The 19,979-nt window shown below is 34.8% G+C and overlaps 2 protein-coding genes and 1 long non-coding RNA gene across 3 annotated transcripts; 2 read left to right on the forward strand and 1 right to left on the reverse strand.

Annotated features, from left to right (window-relative positions):
* Positions 1–2,672: 2,672 nt before the first annotated feature.
* On the reverse strand, positions 2,673–6,883 carry LOC18588368 (calmodulin-binding family protein). The gene is made up of 8 exons (XM_018126441.2): positions 6,353–6,883; positions 5,067–5,711; positions 4,881–4,946; positions 4,422–4,510; positions 4,179–4,266; positions 3,839–4,069; positions 3,637–3,738; positions 2,673–3,420 (listed from the first exon to the last, which is right to left on the reverse strand). Exons 2-8 carry the CDS (start codon positions 5,658–5,660, stop codon positions 2,968–2,970), a joined length of 1,623 nt encoding a protein of 540 aa, XP_017981930.1. The 5' UTR covers positions 5,661–5,711; positions 6,353–6,883; the 3' UTR covers positions 2,673–2,967.
* A 5,798-nt stretch (positions 6,884–12,681) lies between these two features.
* On the forward strand, positions 12,682–14,174 carry LOC148760639 (uncharacterized). The gene is made up of 3 exons (XR_016028182.1): positions 12,682–12,785; positions 13,432–13,512; positions 13,895–14,174. It is a non-coding gene; the product is annotated as an uncharacterized LOC148760639 (long non-coding RNA).
* A 3,291-nt stretch (positions 14,175–17,465) lies between these two features.
* LOC18588371 (DEAD-box ATP-dependent RNA helicase) lies at positions 17,466–19,739 on the forward strand. The gene is made up of 6 exons (XM_007012727.3): positions 17,466–17,629; positions 18,224–18,470; positions 18,566–18,606; positions 18,727–18,967; positions 19,064–19,104; positions 19,232–19,739. The coding sequence occupies exons 1-6, from the start codon at positions 17,590–17,592 to the stop codon at positions 19,558–19,560; spliced, it is 939 nt and encodes a 312-aa protein (XP_007012789.3). The 5' UTR covers positions 17,466–17,589; the 3' UTR covers positions 19,561–19,739.
* Positions 19,740–19,979: the final 240 nt, after the last annotated feature.

Raw genomic sequence — 19,979 nt, forward strand, 5'->3', positions numbered from 1 at the left:
GGTTTGATAAGGAACAGACACGACCCCTTTAATCAGGACCATCGGCTTAACAACAAAAGCGTGGATTTTAGTGATTAAATGGCGACTGGTCAGACAGCAGAGCAAATGTAGTGGTCTTCTTTGAAAAGAGCTGCTCCATTCAAAGTCGTGCTCTTTCACTGTCTCACATCATTGTCTCATCACTAATTTTTGGACTTCTTCCCTGTATAATTAATTGATCTGTTCTCGCTTTTCTTTTTCCCCATCAAAATGTCAATTGATTACATGTAAAAGTTAATTTATTATTTACAATATAAAATATATACACAAACATTACTACAGCCTAGTGTTTGGTCATGCCAGGTTTAGCACGAGGACGTACGTACGTATGGCGGAGGCATTGAGACAGTTGTCAACCGCACACTTAAATTCTAATTAATTCTCAGGACTTCTAACTATACAAAGTTTCTCTATAAATCTTAATGGACAACAAGTGTTTATGGCAGAAAAAATAATAATAAAAGGTCATGATCAAATAAATAGAAGCAGTTGATATATTTGTAAATTTGAATTTTGGACTTGTTGGAAATGTGTAGTAGTACAACCCCATGGCAAGGCAGGTAACAATGCCCAAATCAGAAAGTTGCTGTCTGTATCCGAAGACCTAACACTTTCACGTCAGAAGAAAAAATATTTGTTTGATAAATCAGTTCCAACTTTTCTTTTCTTTTTCTTTTAAGAATCATTTTCTCAATTTGCACTTTCAATCTTAAGCTCTAAAGCCTGAACATCAAACAGAATGAACAAAAATATTAAAATGAACATCAAACAAAATGAACAATATAGTAACAACAAGATCAAACTTTAAGTTCATTAGACCTTTATATACATCAGGCAACAGCCAGCAACAGCGCAACGATTTCAACCAGGAAAGAGAATAATAACCCGTTGAGAAAGTAAGCATTCCTCAAGATGAATTTATGAACAAACTGCTCACGAATTGATCACACACTACTTTTAACATGCATATCGATCTTCGTAGGGATGCAACGAAACTAATAAACACATAAAAGCAAAGGCTGAGAAGCAAGTGCTTAATCAAAATAATTTGCTAGATTTACAAAGATAGGAATCACTTCATGAGAAACAGAAAGCTGATAACCGGACATTTTAAGGAGAAAAAGAACAAAGAGTGAATCAGTTCCAATTTTTAAATTCAAATCCTTGTAAATATATATCTCCAAACCATGTTTTTTTTTTCCTATTCATTCGCTTAGCAAAAGGGGAAAGGTTATGACCAGGGTTTTTTTTTTTTTTGCCATTGCTGAAAGTTAACCTCAGGCGAGCTTCGGGAAACCCCATAGCTTAAGGTGGCGCTGCCTCCTCATTTATTATATACTACTACTGTATAATTCACTACTCAGCAGACCACTTCTCACTTCCTAATGTCAGCACTGATGATGGAGCAAAAGTAATTAAAGTGAAAGAAAAAACAGAAAAAAGAAGCTTGTTCAGCAGCAGGTTCTGCTTCTGCATATTATAGCATGAGAAGAGAAGTTGCTTGGACATGAGTCAAGACAAAAAAGGCTATTTAATCACAGTAAGAAAAAAAGTAGTAGCAGTAGTAAATGCTGGTTAATTCCGATCGATTAAGCATAAAGAAAAAAGGGGTACTTCAGCCTGCATGAAACTGCTGGAGAAACATTGCGTTGGTCATGAGTCGTGACAAGGGAAGTTACAGTAAATAAAAAGAAAGAACAAAAAATCAACCTTTAGATTGAGATGATTGTGGCTTGTGTGGTTTAGCATTTAAGCTGGCAGTGTCATAGTAGCCACTGGTGCACACAGCCCACCTAGCATGGCTACGCTACTTGCATAGACCGACCAGCTAGAGAGATGGGAAGGTTTGGCGCTGTGTGTCCGTGTCTGCCTAAGTTTAGGGGTTAGGAGAGTAGCAATAGTTCGTCAATTTCACCGCTATCCACCCCGATGGATTGAAATGTGACGACGCGAAGCAGATAAAAGGGAAAATTGAAGTCTGGGCCAGGACGGGTAATAAAATGGCTCCCGCCCAGCTCTCACTATGCATAGATTTAATAAAAAATTTTACATAATATAATAGTTTTATAAATTGTTAATTTATTTTACACCTTTATATTTAATAAAATAACAACAATATTACTTTAAAAGTATGTAATATAAAATTAAACTAAATACAATTTTTATTTGGTCAAAATTTGTAAGATGAATTTTCATTTGATAAATTAAAAAAAATTAAATATGATATTTTAATTTCATAAAAGAAATAAATTAATGTGGAGCGGGAATTCTTCTTCTTCCTCTCTAGATCCCCGTGAAGGCAAGGATGGGGACAAAGTTGAAGCAGATCCCCACTCCAAACTCGCTCCATCGATATCCCTAATCAAGATACTCTGAACCTTGATCCTATTAAATAGAATTCTATAAGAATGATTTTGACATTTATAATGCGTATTTAGGTGTTTGTCTCAGTTATGATTTGATGAGTCACTGTGACTGTGAGGTTTGATATGGCTTCCACGATCTTCTGGCTTTCTGCAAAAGGTGATTTATGCATGTATTTCTTCTTGTCGTGCACATATAATTATTACCTCAGTCCCTTTTAACAAGAAAGACGTGACCACCTCGACGTGGACTCTCCATTTCGATTTAAATTGCTTAAAAAGAATTCGACTTTTATACGACAACAAGAAGTACAAATACATGAATAATCTTCACGATTATTTATTACTAAAAACCTTTAGCCAGAAGTAGGATTCAAAAATTGCCTGGCTCAGTTACATCTAGGAAATTAACTACATTTAAAAATGATGAATAAAAAAAATAAAGAATGCATATTTTGGTCAGTAACTTTGTTATCTTCCCACGTGAATTCTCCCAAGTCCTCTTTCGGCACGAGCGGTGCCTTGAGCATGCAAGCTAGTAGGCCATCTCCTTCGGAAAACTGGCTTAGCTTGCTGCTGCTATGGGCCTCGGACTTGGCAGACCCATGCTTGCAATGCCTGGGGAAAGATGGATCTTTGGACTGGGCCGCGGCGAAGGAATTGGACCATACTTCACGAGGCCAGGAGTAACCCTAGGTGACAGGTTAACTTGTTCAAGTGCTTTCGACTGTAGCTCGCTAGGGTAGTCCCGCACGCACCCGATACGGGGTCCAACCCCCGTGGTCCACTTGTATGACAATCTCTTGGCCAGATGGAACACCGGTGCTTCCGCGTTGGCACCCTTGGTGTTAGTCTTTTCATCTTGGTGATTATCATCTGTGGCTGTTGCCCCCCTGATGCTGTCAGCTCCATCACGCACATCAGCTTTCCTGGTTTCATCAGAACCGACAACTGATCCTGGTTTGGGTTCCTCGGCTGGGGCTTGCCCATAAATGTAGTCATCATCAACAGCACACCTCTGTAAAGAAAAACAATAATATTGCAAGCACCATGAGCAAATTTATCCAAGTAGTATCTGGTTGGAAAATGGAGAAGTTTCCTATACTAATTGAAAGGCCAATTGAAGAAAGAGGATTTTATAGATTAAATCCAATTTCCATAGGCAAGAGAGTTGTATTACTTAACTAATTTTTGACCCCATAATAATTAAACAGTAAGGGCATTAAGAGTTTACCTTAACATTAGTGAGATTTACATGATTTTCCTCGAGGAAGCTAATGAATTCCATGAAGTTCTCTTCCGTTGGGTGATAGTGACCACTGTATGGCCATATAGCCTGAAAAGCAATGACGCAAAAAGTGAGTAACAAATACTATCAAGGATTATACGAACAAGACATTACAATTACGTTCATGCATGCATGAGTGTGTTCGTACCTCAAGAACTCCATCACGAGCAACTAATCTTCCAGCTGCGGTGGTTGCACCTCCGGCCAGAAAACTAGAATGTTGGAATTTACCCTTTTCCTTTTGACCCACGTATAAGGACCTAGTTGTGCTAAGGACAAATATCCATTTGGATTTCCCTGCTGTATCCACCGGTAAGCCACTCTGCCTAAAAATAAGCCTCCCATTGTCAACTATTACCTCATATTCTTCCCTTTCTTTCTGCAAATAGTTATTGAAAAGGTTGATAGATGTAAACAATTATTGTATTGTATACATAGGCAGCTATTATTGAAACTCAAATTGTCAAGTGGTCTTAGTTAGAACGTACTGGTCCAAGATATGTGATGCATTGCTGTTGTAGTTTTTTCCTCGGACATTTGTCAAGATTTACTTCTTTCCCATCTCCAACATCCAACCTTTCAGAAAGAAAACAAAGAAAAAGTTTTAGATTGTATACATTGAACTTTTTGACTTTGGGGGATGTGATGAGCACTAATCTACTACACCTACTTCTCTAAGTATTGGGTAGTAGAATTTTGAAAGGCTGCGAACAACAAAATAAAATAATTACCAGTAGAAGAATGGCTGTGTGCTCTCACTTGAGAACCAAATGTCATAGTATAGGTGCAAGTTATGCCCATAACGATGTCGTGGATCAATCTGTAAGAACACAAAGAAAGAGAAAGGCGCAGCCATACCGTTAGATTATAGATATTGCAAATTTTGTCTAGATAAACTGAATGAACCAAAGAGGATAAAGTCTTATATGTCTTTATTTGTTTAGCCCCATATCTTTTCAACTGTTGAATATCTAAAAGTAAATTTGAATATCCATTAACAGTTTCAAGGATCTCGTCATTTCTTCATTATTTGTCTGCAAAAAGTCTTGAAAAAACTTTTCTATATTCCATGATGGCTCAAATGTGGATCAAGAAAAACTTGTTGACATCTAGTTCTTGCCTTTCAAACCCAAGTTCGAGTTGCAGCTACAAAGTTAACGGTATATTCTAAAATATTTTGAAGGACTTACAGCTTCAAGCCAGTGTTGAAGGGCTAGTTTCTGAGCCTTTTCATCCTTGGACAAACCCTTTCCTACCTGCAATTAATAAGGAAGAAAATAACATTATTATTACATCAAAGAAAGGGGCACAAAGGTCACTCGAAACATAAAATTGTCGTTGGAACTTGAAAAGCATCTGAATGTGTTAAAAAGCACCTTGGCTGCTCTTGTCTTGGCCCTTGCCCACCGTGAAACTGCAGATTCCGGTTTTTCAACATCGAAGAATGACACAGAACTTTGCTTGAGCTCTGCAAGGTCTAAAACCTTCCACCATAGCTCCTCAATCACCACTGCACAATCTGCAAGGTTTCTGCGAGTCCGGTAGCTCTTGTAAACTTTCTGAAGCTTAACAGCAGCCGCATCAAGCTCACTAACGGGTCTTGGTGAGAACAATATCGTTGGTTTTGGTAGAGAGAGTGTGGGCATTGGCTTATGCGTAAGCCCATTCGAAGCATTTGAACCTGACTGCTGACTATCTTGAATTAGATTCTTGAAAGAAAAAGCTTTTTCAAGCAGTACTTTATCAGGTTTGCAACCTCTCAATGTTATCGAATTTTTTCTTTGAAATTTATCCGACCCAATTCCAATTGAGTTGGTCATGGTTTCTGAATCTGTTCTCTTGAAGCTATTTACCCTCAAGGTCACCTCTCCATCTTTTGAACTGAGACTGATGTTGTAGGCCAAACCGAAAAACCTGTGGCTAAGAATTTGTTGCCAGGCCGATAGAAGCAAGGAAAGTGACAATCCCATAAGCCTTCAATTATCAAACAGACTTGGTTTTAGGACAAGACAATCGTGTACCTGCTCAACATGATTGAGAAACTAAATTACAAGATAATACAGATGGGATGAAGCTGTAAAAGACAAAACTCTTACAGGAAAATGGCCAGTTCCGTGTTAAACAATTAGATATTGTTGTATCACAAAGTCCATAGACGAATACTTAATTTGAAATCGATTTCATCTTGTTAATTTCATTGATATTTGAATACTTGAATTCAACAAAACATTTTGGTCGGTAAGAATTCAGAATCCCCCCTCCTCCCTCGTCTTCACTTTTCGAAATTGATGTGACCTTGGCTATGACAAACAATGTATATTCATGACCCAAACAAAATTGAAAAAGGCGAAGTTAAAGGCTTAAAGCTAAAGATAAAGGGCAAAGCATTTGCAAGTTGCAACTGATCATTAACTCCAATAATTGAAGGAAATGAAAAAGAAAAACATCAAGTCCTATGCAACTGCCATCATGAATGTCAAGTGATCTAACCCAAAAAAGATTTAAAAAAAAAAAAAAGGAAATCACTTCAGAATCATTATAACCAGAACAAATCTGAAATAATACCAACAGACAGACTCCATATAGAGGACGACTAAACCATTTCAATCAAGCATCCTATGTAGCAAAGAAGACATGACTGACTGGCATATGATCTCTTTACCTGTATATACCCTGAATCAGACCTTCAGATATGTTCCTTTTTCCTCTCTCTCTCTCTCAATGAAGATTTCGAGTAAATCAAAAAGATGTTACTAACTCTGACTGCCCTTTCTCTTATTATATAGTACAATAAACTAATAGGGAAAAAAGTATGAGTCCACTTAAACCTTCAAATACGTACAAATCCTACCCCAAACGGCCACGGCAGTCCTCCAAAATCTCGTACCTATCAACTGAGATGGTTTTTGGATTATAAATGGATTAAAAAAAGGGGTCTAATTCAACGGTTATAGGCCTCGTGGTTAAAGACCACTATTGGTTTGATGGATTCAAAGCTTGAAATGTTGGAATTCTTTATGGAAAATCTGTAGGGCTTCTTAAAGGTCATCCCCTTTCCTTCCGGGAAACCAGCTGGAGCTTGGGGACCATAAGTTCGAAAGCTTACAAAATGGAGGTTGGAGATATACAAAGAGAAGAAGAGGGAGAGAGAGAGAGAGAGAGAGATGAGATTGGTCAAAGAAAGTAAGCTTGTAAGGCTTCCATGTAAAAACGCGAGATTGCTTTAAATCTCCACACACACACACGCCCTGGGATTTTGTTGTGTTGTATTATAATAGTCAACGAGTGTTTAGTCATGGCTTTGGTCATGCACACGCCTTTTTTTGCTCCAAGTATATTTTTCCTCTTTCCCTGTTCGTGTTGCTCACGGTTGCCGTTGCCCCTGCACTGCCAATTTCCCACCACTTTTCTTGACTGCCCTTTCTTTGCGACACGAAATTGCTTTGTAACCCCACTTTCTTGTCAAAGAGAAAACTGATTTTTGATTTTTCATCCACACATATACAAATGAGACTAGAATTTTATTGCTGAGACCATAAAGGTATGCAAGAGTTTACATTTCTTTTCCAGCTGAGTCAAGTACTGATCACTGTGCTTGACATCTTTTTTACTTTATCTTATATATTTGATGTTTTTAATATATGTGTAACACATGTTCTTTATGTACATTAACTCCTTTTAATAATATTAGTAAAAACAATATATATAAATTGGTTGGAATTTCGGGAAAAAATAGTATTAATTACCAAAAGATACCATTAGGATAATTTTCTTGTTAACTTATTCTTATTTGTTCAATTTATATGATGAAAAGCCTCGATTTTATATCTATATTATTCAATTTTATAAGTATCTTTTAGTATTATACTTGTAAATCTTATTTGTTATATACGTGTGCATGTTTCATGTTTTAATATGGAAGTGAGCCTGCATCACAATTTTTTTTTTCTACAAGTTGTTGATGAAGGAGCCATTAATTTGGCTAGTAGACAGTGGCCATCTAAGTAGTAGTAGTATTAATTAATAAGCAAAGAAGGAGGGAAACAGCATGGCTGCAGTAGCTTGTGAAGGCAGGGAATGTTTTTATTTAAAATGAACGCAGAGTGCGTGGGTCAAAATCAAACTTAAGTTATTGGTCAAAAATCAAGATCGTCAATTAGTCTTTCGATTTGATTGGGTTGGCGACTAGGGAACCTCAACCTTTTTCTTTTCCTTCTACCGAGGTCACACCTAAAATTTGATTAATCCAAACCAAGTTTCAACTAATGAGCAAAGATACTTTAAACAGATTTAAATCATGTAAGTTATTTTTAATATTTTTTTTAATTTAGAAAAAAAATTTAAACTTTATTTTTTAAATAAAAAAATCATACATTAATCAATGAGGTAAATATTCAAATACATTATTTTTAATATTTAAAACAAAACTATTCAGTGTTTAAAACAAGATTAACAGCTCTTAGTATCTTAATGAATTATTTATCAAATCTTTGACTAACATCTCTAATCGTTGCTTTTCCAAAATTACATAATAGTCTTAGCTTGTTTTTGCATTGACTCACATTTGTGTAACCAATCAACCAAGTTACTTGAACAAGTGTTTTTCACATTTACATCCTACTTGTTTTATTTTGTTTTAAAAAAGATTTGTTATTAAGTTAACAAAGTGATGATATCAACAAGTGAATTTATAAGAAAAATTCATGCAAAGAAAAAATTTAATAAAAAGTATCATGATATCATTATCATTTTTTTAAAAAAATTAACTTAATAGGATGTGTAACACTCATGTTTATAAATTTTATAAAATCCTCTTACTTGCTTGAAATGAGATTGAAATGCGTGACATTCTTTCTTATCAAATTTGACCATATCTTTATTGTTATCGATCACTTTATATATTTTCTTGATATAAATTCTGTAAAAATTAAATTTATTTTGATATTACTTTGTTATTAAATTATTATTTGTGTTTTTCAAAATAAATATGAAATTAAAATAATTTATATATTTTTTGAAACATTTGACATGGCACAAGCACTTGCTTTGTCGAAACGATACATGTGACAAAAATCAAGCCACCGATTTTCACCAAATAACGTCATGCTTTGAAGAAGATATATTTCGTGTTAATTGATTAATTAATATTTAATTTGTCCACTCTCGTTTATCCAAAGTGTATTTCGTGACTAGAGAACATTTTCTTCCGCTTTCGTAATTAAACACAGGGGGAGAGTGGAAGCAGAGCAGATTTACTAAACTTCGAGGAAATTAATACGTAAATTCACAAACAATGCTGCGTTGAAATTTAAAAAGAAAAAAACGTTATTTTCCGCTATAGCTATTCAGGGTGGTTGACCCCGTCGGCAATTGGTGACGTGTGTGTCACATTTTTAAGAATTTATTTATTTATTTAAATTGTTTTCTTGCATGGTCTTGTTGCAGTCAACGTTTGGGAAATATTGCCGCAAAGTGGGCATCCTCGTCATTCTCACACGCGGACTCTAACAGTGACTTCTTCTGAGAATATTTTAAAACATGGCGAGAGTATTGAGCAAGAGGTACAGAGCAAGGAGCTTTCATCCATAAAAAGCAAGTCATTAATAAACGTTGGTATTGGTCAGAGGTGGAGTTAATGTATTTTTTTAATTAAATAAAAAAAATATTAAATAAAAAAAATTTATATATAATTTAATTATTATTAATTTAAAAAATTGAATTAAATTCAAACAAATTGAATATAAAAAAATACATATTAATAGTAACGATGATATCATTTATATATATGACTGAATAAAATTATAAAATAAGTTTCTCTCACTCTTTACGTACAATAATAAAATAAAAATAATTTTTTAAACTTAAATGAATTATCTCTCTACTTTGTATATTCTAACTCTTCATTTATTTTTTATTTACTTATTAAATTACTAATTAACATATTGAGTTATTGAATTGAATTATTGAGATATAATATATTATAATACACTATTAAGTTAAACTGTTAAGATATAATATGTTATGATAAGCTTAGATATATATTAAAACTTAATGAGTTTGAATTAGTAGACTCATTTTTATTTTTTTTGTAAATTTGATAGGTTTAACGTATTAGTTTAGAATTTATTTGTTGGGTTTCACTAGCAATATGCTAATCATAATGACTCTAATTTTATCAAATAATTTAAAAAATTATTTTGAGAGGCATTAAAAATAAATATAATAAATAAAATTATATCGAAAGAAATATAATTATTTCATTCTATCAATATATATATATCCTTAATACTTAAAGTTTACAATATACATGCTAAGAGACATTGGTTGTTTTGAATAAAAAATAATATATTGATGAAATTTTAAGTAACAGTGCAACACTGTAACTTATATATGAGAATTATATAATAATTTATTTATTTTAAAAAATAAAAATCATGAAAAATAAAATTCACATAATAAAAAAATAAGAAGAATATGATAAGTAGAATATAGAATCTACATATGACATCATAAAGAAAAGAGAAAGAATAAAAGAAAAAAAAATCTATAAAAATTTAAAACATATGAGTAAATAAAATAAAAATAATATAAATTTTTAAAAATAAAAAAATTTAAAATTGAGTTAGGCATATGAAATTATTTTATTATTCTTTATTTATATTAATTATTAAATAAAAATTTATTTGGAAGAGATCATTAAGGAAATTAAAAAAAATAAAAAAATTTTAAAATTGGCCCTCCCATTCCATTAGGAAGCTCCGCCCCTGGTATTGGTATAAGTCAAAAGGGCTTAACCAAACACGAAACAGCCAAGTTAGAATAAGATTGACCACCACGAAATTAATAAAAATTGCAAAGCCTCTCCTCATCGACTTGCTTTTGTTCTGTCTCTAAGGACTTCCAAGTTCTGATCAATGCCTCCAATGTTGGTAATCCGTAAAGCTACTGGCAATCTAATACTGTATTTTCAATAGGATGTCGGCATATTTAGTTGTTTTCTTTGTTGCACGTCGGCATACATAGTTTATCTAGTAGAATCTGATTGAAAAATCCAATGGGATCATCAGTTCCATCTTATTGGTTCTATTTCTTTGCTTTTCTTCTCACAAACCAACTCCTCAGTCGTCATCATCATCGTCAATGTTAGAAAATTACATAACGTATTAATCCTATAATACTAAAAATAATACAAAAGGCAAGTACTGAGTATAATATATAGAGGGAGCTTAGCTGTAGTCCAGAACAGCAACTATGCCTAAAAACAAATGCTCCTAAGAAATTATATACTCCAAAATCCAAATCCTTAACACTATCTTCTCATTTCTTTGTTGGATTATATTATGCAACATCTCCTTTAAATGTTTTTCTAATTCCCACATGCTCAATTATTTGAAGAATATTCGAATCTCAAATAAATTGTTTTTTTTTTTGGGAATTATACTAATAAGCAAAGACCATGAAGTTACGCTGAAGAAAATTTTAGCATTAAGAGTAGACCCTAAGATTCTGTGTCTTTCTTTTTTTTTTTTTTTTTAAAGTTTCTATATAGCAGACAAAGATGGAATAACAAAATTTCCTAATCTGACTGCTCAACAAATCTCTGAAGAAATTCGACCCAAAAGGAGAATGGTATGAAAATAAGGTTTCTAGATATTTGTTGATGGTGGGGAAGCAAGCTGGATTTTAACAGGAAAATTCAATACACGGGATGCGCAAAGAATATTAAAAGGCAAAATGAAACAGAAATGGAGAAGAAATTAATTCAGGGAAAAATTAAGTTGACAAGTTCCAACAAGCCGCCTCAAAGGAGTTTAGTTAATAAACTATATACAGCTCCTTTTTAAAACTTTTTAAAGGGAAGAAGGAGTTTGATAAACATTGAACCATGCCACTTCTTAACTTTCCAACAGACTTGCCTACCTCTAAACTTTTAAGTCATGAGGGAATACAAATCAAACACAAAAGAAAAGGAACAATATCCAATTATTATTATTATTTTTCTGTGTAATTTAATATTGAAATTCAAGTTGATCCAAGCAATGGGAATCTAGTGATTCAAAAATAACAATGTTGGTAAGGTTTCCCATATGTAAAAAAAAATAGGATCTTAATGATTTTATTTAATTGTATTTTGGAATCAACAATATTGGAAATTTACCCTTACACACAAAAAGAAGAAAAAACATATGTATTACTCTTTACCAATGCGGTAATTTGATTTGTAACACCCGACCCTAAATTATCTGTGATATATCATTCACATGCTTTGGATAGCATGTTTGTATATTGAATTGCCCCGAAAAACAAGTTAAATGACTGTATTGTCCCTAATAGTACGGTTCAGTCAAATAAGTTTTGAATTAGTTTAAACAGAGAATCGAGGATGAATTTGAGAAAACTAAAACCCATGGGTTGATTTAAAATGAGGATTCAGAGTTTGAGGTCCGATATGGAGTTAATCCAGACTTTAAGTATTCTAGGGGCAAAATGGTAATTTACCACTTGAGGACGAATATGGAAAATTTTAATCCCGTTTGATTAAGATTGATTATATTAAACTTGTTGGAGTTTAATTTGAGGGTTTGGTAGTGAAAAAGTTTAATTTCGGTGATTTCTGGAGTGTAGGGGTAAAATCGTAATTTTTTCACATACGGACAAAATTTGAGACTTTGAGAGAATTTAGATCAAATTTGACAAATTGGAGAATGGTATGAGTATAAGGGATGAAAAATATGTCTATAGGTAATTTTTCAATTTTTGGGGTAAAAATGTAATTTTTGACTTTTACGGGGGTAAAAGTGTAAATTTCAAAAATTACTCCACCAAGACTTTGGATAAGTCTGAGAATTTTATCTAAGCTATGGATATGTGGGACAAGTGTATGGTGAAAATTTGGAAATAAAATGGATGGCTAGAATTTAAGGAATTAATAAAACAAAAAAATGAATAAAATAATATTATATTATTTTAGCCTTTAAAAATGTCAAAATTCCAGAATTCTCATCTTCTTCAGCCGTCCAAACCAGGAGAGAAAAAGGGGGAAAAGAAATAAGAACCCTAGCTGAAAATTTTGGGGAAAATCAAGCATTAAAAAGGTAAATTTCATTGATTTTCCTTGTGATTTTCACTATCCATACATTTTTTTCTCATTTTCATGCAAAATTAGAAAGTTGGAATGGACACCCATGCTGGCCAAACCTCCATGGATGAGTTTTGAACTTGAGTTTTGGTTGATTTTAATTGAATTAAGTGATTTTAGTTAGGTTATATTGAAATATAGCAAAAATAAGCTAGATAAATAATTTTCTCCCATTGAAACCCATTATGCCGAATTTTCTAGGGAAATATTGTCTGCTGATCTTGATGTTTATTTGAGAAATTATGATGAATAATGATGAATTATGAGCCTAGAAAAATAACGAGAATTTTCGGAGCAAAAATATTAATTTTTACCCACTAGGGGTATTTTCGTAATTTATTATCGAGACTGATAATTTGCACCACATTGAGAAATATTAAGTCAATTTGGGTGCAATTGAGGTATAGAAACTGAAAAAAATTAATTTGGAGTTTAAACGGACGCGTATATCGATTTATTGGGTAAAAGACCGAAATAGGCTAACATCTCGTTTAGGTAAAATTTAGACATTTTGCACTTCATATCATGCATTAGTAGTATAAATTAGTTTATTTTGGTTTAGTACCAAAGTTGTAAACCTCTTAATTGTGCAATTTGTCAAGGTGGCGAATCCTCTGACAAGGGCAAAGAAATCGCACCCGATGAGTAATAGTTGGAGTACTCGAATTTAGTTTTCGAAAACTGTGAGTAAACTTATTGTCATCTTAATTATCTAGAGTAGTTTTATATAATTGTGTGATTTTATGAAAAATGAGTTTAAATGGTAAATTGCTATGTTTTAAGAGAAATTGTGATTTTATAAAATGATTTTATAAATTTTTTGAAAAATCGAATACTGGTTTTGAAAATAGAGTAATTGGAGACTGCCTGCTTATGTTGTAAATTTATGGTTTTAAATTTAATGGCTTATGACAATATATGAGCATGAATGGCTAAACTAATTTTGGTGTTAGAATTATTTATACTGTGTATTCAGCCTTGAGAGGCTAGGTTGCGATAAATTACCATCTTATGCTAGAATGAATTTTATTGATTGATGGAGTATATATTAATTATTCACTGCAGAGGGGGTTCTGTGGACCAACCTATTAGAGGGGCACGGTAAACTCCATTATATTCTTACCTCGAACGGAAAGACGCGTAGGGTATCTCCTGGGGTAAAGCTTAGGGTTCACTTCACGCCAAACCACCACGTGAAGGGGAACTCAGCCAACGTTAAGGAACGACTGTATTTTTCTCAAGCTAAAAATATATTTTAAGTGTATACAAAAATTTTAATAGCCTTGGCGGACTCGGTTGGATGCCCTGAAAAAGGTATCACCGAGTGTGAGTTTTAGCACGAGCTAAAGTTTTAAGAAATTCATAAGCCAAGTTAATTACTCGATTTATATGGATTGATTTTATTTGGTTGAAATGAGTGTAAAATTAATGAAATTACAATATGATGACTTATTTAAATTGTCTCAATTTACTCGCCTTTAGATAGTTTAGATGGTGTCTGTTTACTCAATGAGATTTTATAATCTCACCACCCTCAATTCCCTACATTTCAGGTTCGAGATAGCTAGTAGATAGCCGATTGCATCAAGGACTTCAGTTAGCCTTGCATTGTCAAAATTATAGGTTCACAGACTCACATCTTATTGGTTAGTTGGGGGCCCACGTGTCATTGTAAAAGTAATTTTATACTTTTATTATCTGATTTAAAATATGTATGAACATATTTAGCTTTTACACAATGTTTTTGGCGAGTTTCGATATTATCGAAGAAAAATGACGAAAATGCCCTTGTGAGTCAAAAAATAATATTTTATCGTTTTGATTTGGAAACAACTTATGATTCTTGAAATGCAAGATTTAATAACTGTCGCTCATCGGGGAGATGCAGAAGCTGATGCTAAGTCTTGCGGGGTTCCGATCGGCATTCGGGGTAATGAGTGCCTATCGGGACGTAGCGACGGTTGTCACGGGCTTGATGGGAGTTCCGGGTCGTGACATGATTTATCAAATGCTTACCTTTCATCACGAGACATTTCAAAATCATTTAATGTTTTTTTTTTCTTGGAACACTTCAAAATTTTTTTTCCTCATGCATGATATTCTAAATGACTTTTGGTGGTGTAGAGGGTTCTTTTGGTTAGAGAGAGATGACGTGTTGCAATGAATGAATCGGGATGCGCTAGAGGCGGCAAAGAGGAAGACTGGAGCAGTCTTTGAAGCGTAAGTGCTTTGAGTGGCAAGTGGTGAGGGATGAGAAAAGGTGGAAGAGATGACGAATAACGGCAATTGGGAAAAGCTTGGAGGAATTTAGAGAAAGCTTTTCAGAGTAATCTCTACTGGGTGTCCCAAAAAAATCTCCTCTTACCTTTCAAGTTCTCATAGTTATACTGAGTAGGAATGCTTTCTTATGAGTTGTTTAGGAGAACACGTTCAATCATGGAAAAACGTGCTTGTCATTAGGAGTGTACAAAGTCGGTTTCGATTTGATTATTTCGAAAATTGATCAAAAATTTCAGCCATTTTAACCGACCAAATCGCACCCTCTCAAAATCAATTTTGATCAGTTTTTAAGGTAGTCGGTTTAGTCGATTTCGAGGTGATTTTTATAGACTGTGGGCTTAGTTTGATTTGGGCTTGGGCTATGAAGATTCCATGGAATTGACTTGGGCTGTGAAGGTTGACATGGACTGTAAAAGATCCATAGAGTTAACTTGGGTTGTGAAGAATCCATGGGCTAATAATGGTCTTTGCTAATAATGATTAAGGATCCATAAACAACAAATGATTAACAATTCATGGGCAGTAGATGACATTAATTTCGTTGGGCTAATTCTTGAGAGAGTTTTATGCTTAACAATCCATGGCCAACAAACAGCCAAACACAATGACACATTGACAAAATAACTAACAAAAAAAAAAACTATGGTTTACCTTGCAGTGGCAGTAATTTTGACTGAAAAGCACCAGTTGAATAATGGAAGAGAGCCAACTTTGTTAGTGGCAGTTGGTTTAGGGTTTAGTGAGAGGGAGAGTTAGAGCGGCGGAAAGTAGGGGAAGGAGAAATTAGGGGGGTTAGGGGAAACTAGAAAAGGAATAATAGCAGCAGAAGCTGCTATTCTTCCTTTAACCTTATAGGTGGCAGGGGGGGGGGGGGTTACTAAGGGGTATTACGGTATTTCCCCCCCTCTTGCAAAAAAAAAAAAAAAAGGATCGACGTTTGTTCGGTTGGTTCAGAGGGAAGGAGTCCCCCTAAGGGCTGAGCTGATCAATCAACGGTTGCTATTGGAACCGTCGGTTACATTAACTGATGGTTTCGATCGATTGCTCGGTTGCAACTGATCGTCGCCTACCCTTACTTGTCATGGAAAAACAATTAAAGAATGATTTACAAGATACTAAAAGAATGATCACGTAATTAGGTAATGGGCGTAAGTTATGGATAAATGGAGCAGTAGCATTTGAAAGTGTGTCACATATATTTTTAAGGAGTAAGGAAAGAGAAAAGGGTAAAGCACATGTACTTCAAGGAAAAGTTAAAAAGAAGTCCTCTTAACTATCTCTATATTTGAGCCACCAAGTCAAACTCTCTAGAACATCCCAAATGTGAAAGTAATTCATGAACCTGCCACTTATTCTGAGTTACTTTCACTTTTTCGTACAAATAGCTATTCTATACTTGTTCCTGCGTGTTTCTGTGCTTGTAATGCTCTTTGAGTGTTTCTGCGCTTGGAACGCCCTGGGCGCTTCTGTGCTTAGAACGCCCTAGACACTTCAACACTTGGAACACCTTTGGACGTTTCTGGGCTTGGAACTCCCCTGGACACTTTTACACTTGGAACACTTTTGGATGTTTTTACACTTGAAACGCCCCTGAGCGCTTCCACATTTGGAACACCCTTGGGTGCTTTCACACATGAAACATCCTTGGGCGCTTTTACTCTTGGAACACCCCTGAGCGCTTCTACGCTTGGAACTCCTTGGGCACTTCCACGCTTGGAACTCTTTGGGTGCTTTCGTGCTTGGAACACCCCTAGTGCTTCTGCACTTGGAACACCCCTAGTGATTTTGCGCTTGGAACACCTTTGATGTAATTTTCCTATAAATAATACTTTAAAAATAATAATTAACCAAAATTGGGCACCTCTTATGTGGTTTGTTTTTAACTTGTTGGCATTGGAAAGCATTGAATGTCAATATCATTACCTTCTTTTTTTCCCCCTTAGAGATGCAAATCTATTCTAATACGAAAGAAGAGAAAAGAGCATTTCGTGTCTTTACTTCTACCAACCTGAATACTAAGTTATATACGTTGCCATACTATTTGCTTCTTTTATGCATTTGTGACAAAAGAAAGAAGGCCTTTTAAGGCCTGGTGGACCAACAAATCTTGGGTATTATAATATTTTTAATAGAAAAGTCCAATGGAGTCCAAATGAGCCTAATAGTTGACCCTTGTAAGCTGTACCCTTCAAACCCCAAAGCCCAAAATCAAATTCTTCCCCCTAAAAACAGAGCTGTTTTAAATCAATGGCATACCAAGGAAGTACAGTTGTCAACTTGTGAATGGTAGGTTACGGTAAAGTTCCATTGTTACTACTACTTTTCTTCGAGTGGGGCCAACAAAGCTGATTCTGCTCAGTCCAGTCTGGTAGGCGCAAAAACACCTGATTCCATTGTCTTCGCGAACTGCCTGCTCTTCAAACCATCCAATCCTAACTTACATCACATTTGGACAAATCCCAATCTCAGACACGATTGCAATGGCAGATCAGAAGCCAAACCCGCCGCACTCGCGGTCAGGTAAGATTTTCCTTTCCCCCAATCACGTCCATTCTTGACAACAGTCAAGTCCTTCCTCCTCCCCTTTTTGTCTTTTACTGAATGGATCATGAATTTAAATGACAAAAGTTAGAAGAAAAAGTGTTGATTTGTTTCTTATGTGACTAGCCCTCTTTTGAGTCTGATTTTTTCGATCTTCATCAAACTATTCTCTGTCTGGTTGTTGAGAAATCTCAGCAAACAAATGGCAATGATATCTTGAATATGTGAGAGTATTTGGTTTCGACTGTAGAGGACAACATCTGAGTAAAATTGAAATCTTGTGATCTTTGGGTGGAATTTTATTGGTCTCTTTTGATTTTCCAATTTGTTTTCTCTGCCATACCATCGGAAACCAGGAGTGCATTTGTTTCCTTGTTCGTGCTCTGCAATTGTGGTGTTCTTCAATTTGTCATAATCTTTTTGCTGGTGTTCTGCACCTTTCCATGGCTGAATATATTAGTGGTCGTTTTGATTGATCATATTGAATGCATTATGTGCCATATAATGTTTGTACAGTTATTGAACTTTGTTTGAAGTCTAATTGAGATTTATAAACTATATTTGTGATGATAGGAGATGAGGATGTAAAAGCACCTAATATATTTGAAAGAGCAAAGGAAGAGATTGAAGCAGTGATTCATTCCGGAAAAATACCTCATTTTCATAAGGAAACTCATGGAAAGCGTAATGATATTGATGAAAATACCCCATTGGAGGATGTGAAAGCGCCTAATGTGTTCGAACGAGCAAAGGAGGAGATTGAGGCCCTTGTTGAGACAATCCATCACAAGAAAGAGTCTCACACTCATGATGATGAAAGGTTGGAATCTAATATTTCTCCTTTGAATGGAAATTGAGAGTCAAATGAGGGTGCCTTTTCTGGATACTTAATTTCACATCACAATGAATTTTCAGGGACCATTCTACCAAGGCAGAATTGAACCATGAGAAACCAGGTTCTTTGCTAGTTTTTTGGCTCATGCTTATTTCTTAAATATCTTTTTCAAGCTCTGGATAGTTTTAAGGGCTACGATGATGAACTTTAGTGCTATATGTGCTCTGCTTTTTGTTGGCAGAAAATGGTGCCAAGGCCCCCAATTTGATTGAAAGAGCTAAGGAAGAGATTGAAGCAGTGATTCATACCGGAAAAGTACATTTCCATAAGGAAACTCATGGAAAGCGTAATGATATTGATGAAAACACCCCATTGGATGATGTGAAGGCACCTAATGTGTTTGAACGAGCAAAGGAGGAGATTGAGGCTCTTGTTGAAACAATCCATCACAAGAAAGAGTCTCACACTCATGATGATAAGAGGTTGGAATCTGATAAACTGAATATGAGAATAAAATATTGAACTTTTAAGGGGTCCTTTTTCTGGATACTTAATCTAACATCACACTGAATTTTCAGGGACCATTCCCCCAAGGCAGAATCGAAACACAAGAAACCAGGTTCTTTGCTAGTCTATTGGCTTATGCTTATTTCTTAGATATCTTTTTCAAGCTCTGGATAGTTATAAGGTTATGATGAGAAACTTCTTCAGCGCTATACGTGCTTTTTTATTTCTTACATTGGCAGGAAATGGTATCGAGGCCCCCAATTTGACTGAAAGAGCTAAGGAAGAGATTGAAGCAATCTTGCACCATGAGAAGTCACCACATCAGCATCACAAAGAAACTCATGGGAGGAATGATGACATTGATGAGACCACTCCACTGAATGAAGTTAAAGCGCCTAATGTTTTTGAGCGACCAAAAGAAGAAATTGAAGCTATTGTTGGAGCAATCCATCCGACGACAGAATCAAAAGGTTTTGTTTCCTCACCGAAGGAAGATGGGGGATTTAGGCACTGCATGGGAATGGGGTTGGAAAAACTATGCCATCCTTGGGGTAGCAAGAGAGATTAATACCAAACTTTTTGTATAGTTCTGATGGTTCTTGCCTATTTGTGAAAATTGCCATTCGTCAATGATTGTTTCAAGAATTTGGTGAATCCATTGTTTTTTCCATTTCATTTCTGTATCTTTGTTGACGCTGCATATAATTTCGGTGCGTTCATTATTGGAAGTATTTTACATAGAGTTAACTGGTTCTCTGCAATATTCGTCTCACTCATCCCATCCACAGATTATATACTAATATTCGTTAGCATCATTTTTCATTCCATTTTGATTCCTGGATTTGATACAGGTCTTTCTAATCATAAACTAAAGGTTATACTATGTAATCCTGTGTGTTTAAAGCAGCCCTTTACCTGCTCCCTAACAAGATGTGGTCACGTACAATCATTGTTAAGAAAGTTGAAGATAAATGCCAACATGGCTTG

The sequence above is a fragment of the Theobroma cacao genome, chromosome 9 (assembly GCF_053813885.1).
Source record: "Theobroma cacao isolate CCN51 chromosome 9, ASM5381388v1, whole genome shotgun sequence".
Taxonomy (NCBI): domain Eukaryota; kingdom Viridiplantae; phylum Streptophyta; class Magnoliopsida; order Malvales; family Malvaceae; genus Theobroma; species Theobroma cacao.

Bases quoted from the DNA above. Each gene is read 5' to 3' on its own strand.
- LOC18588368 (XM_018126441.2), bottom strand. From the start codon at position 5,660: ATGGGATTGTCACTTTCCTTGCTTCTATCGGCCTGGCAACAAATTCTT. The intron at 4,267-4,421 runs GTAATTATTTTA...TCTTTCTGAAAG, and splicing joins ACACAGCCATTCTTCTACTG to GTTGGATGTTGGAGATGGGA. The intron at 3,739-3,838 runs GTACGAACACAC...ATTGCTTTTCAG, and splicing joins CTCGTGATGGAGTTCTTGAG to GCTATATGGCCATACAGTGG.
- LOC18588371 (XM_007012727.3), top strand. From the start codon at position 17,590: ATGGCAGATCAGAAGCCAAACCCGCCGCACTCGCGGTCAG. The intron at 18,607-18,726 runs GTTCTTTGCTAG...TTTTGTTGGCAG, and splicing joins ATTGAACCATGAGAAACCAG to AAAATGGTGCCAAGGCCCCC. The intron at 18,968-19,063 runs GTTGGAATCTGA...CTGAATTTTCAG, and splicing joins CACACTCATGATGATAAGAG to GGACCATTCCCCCAAGGCAG.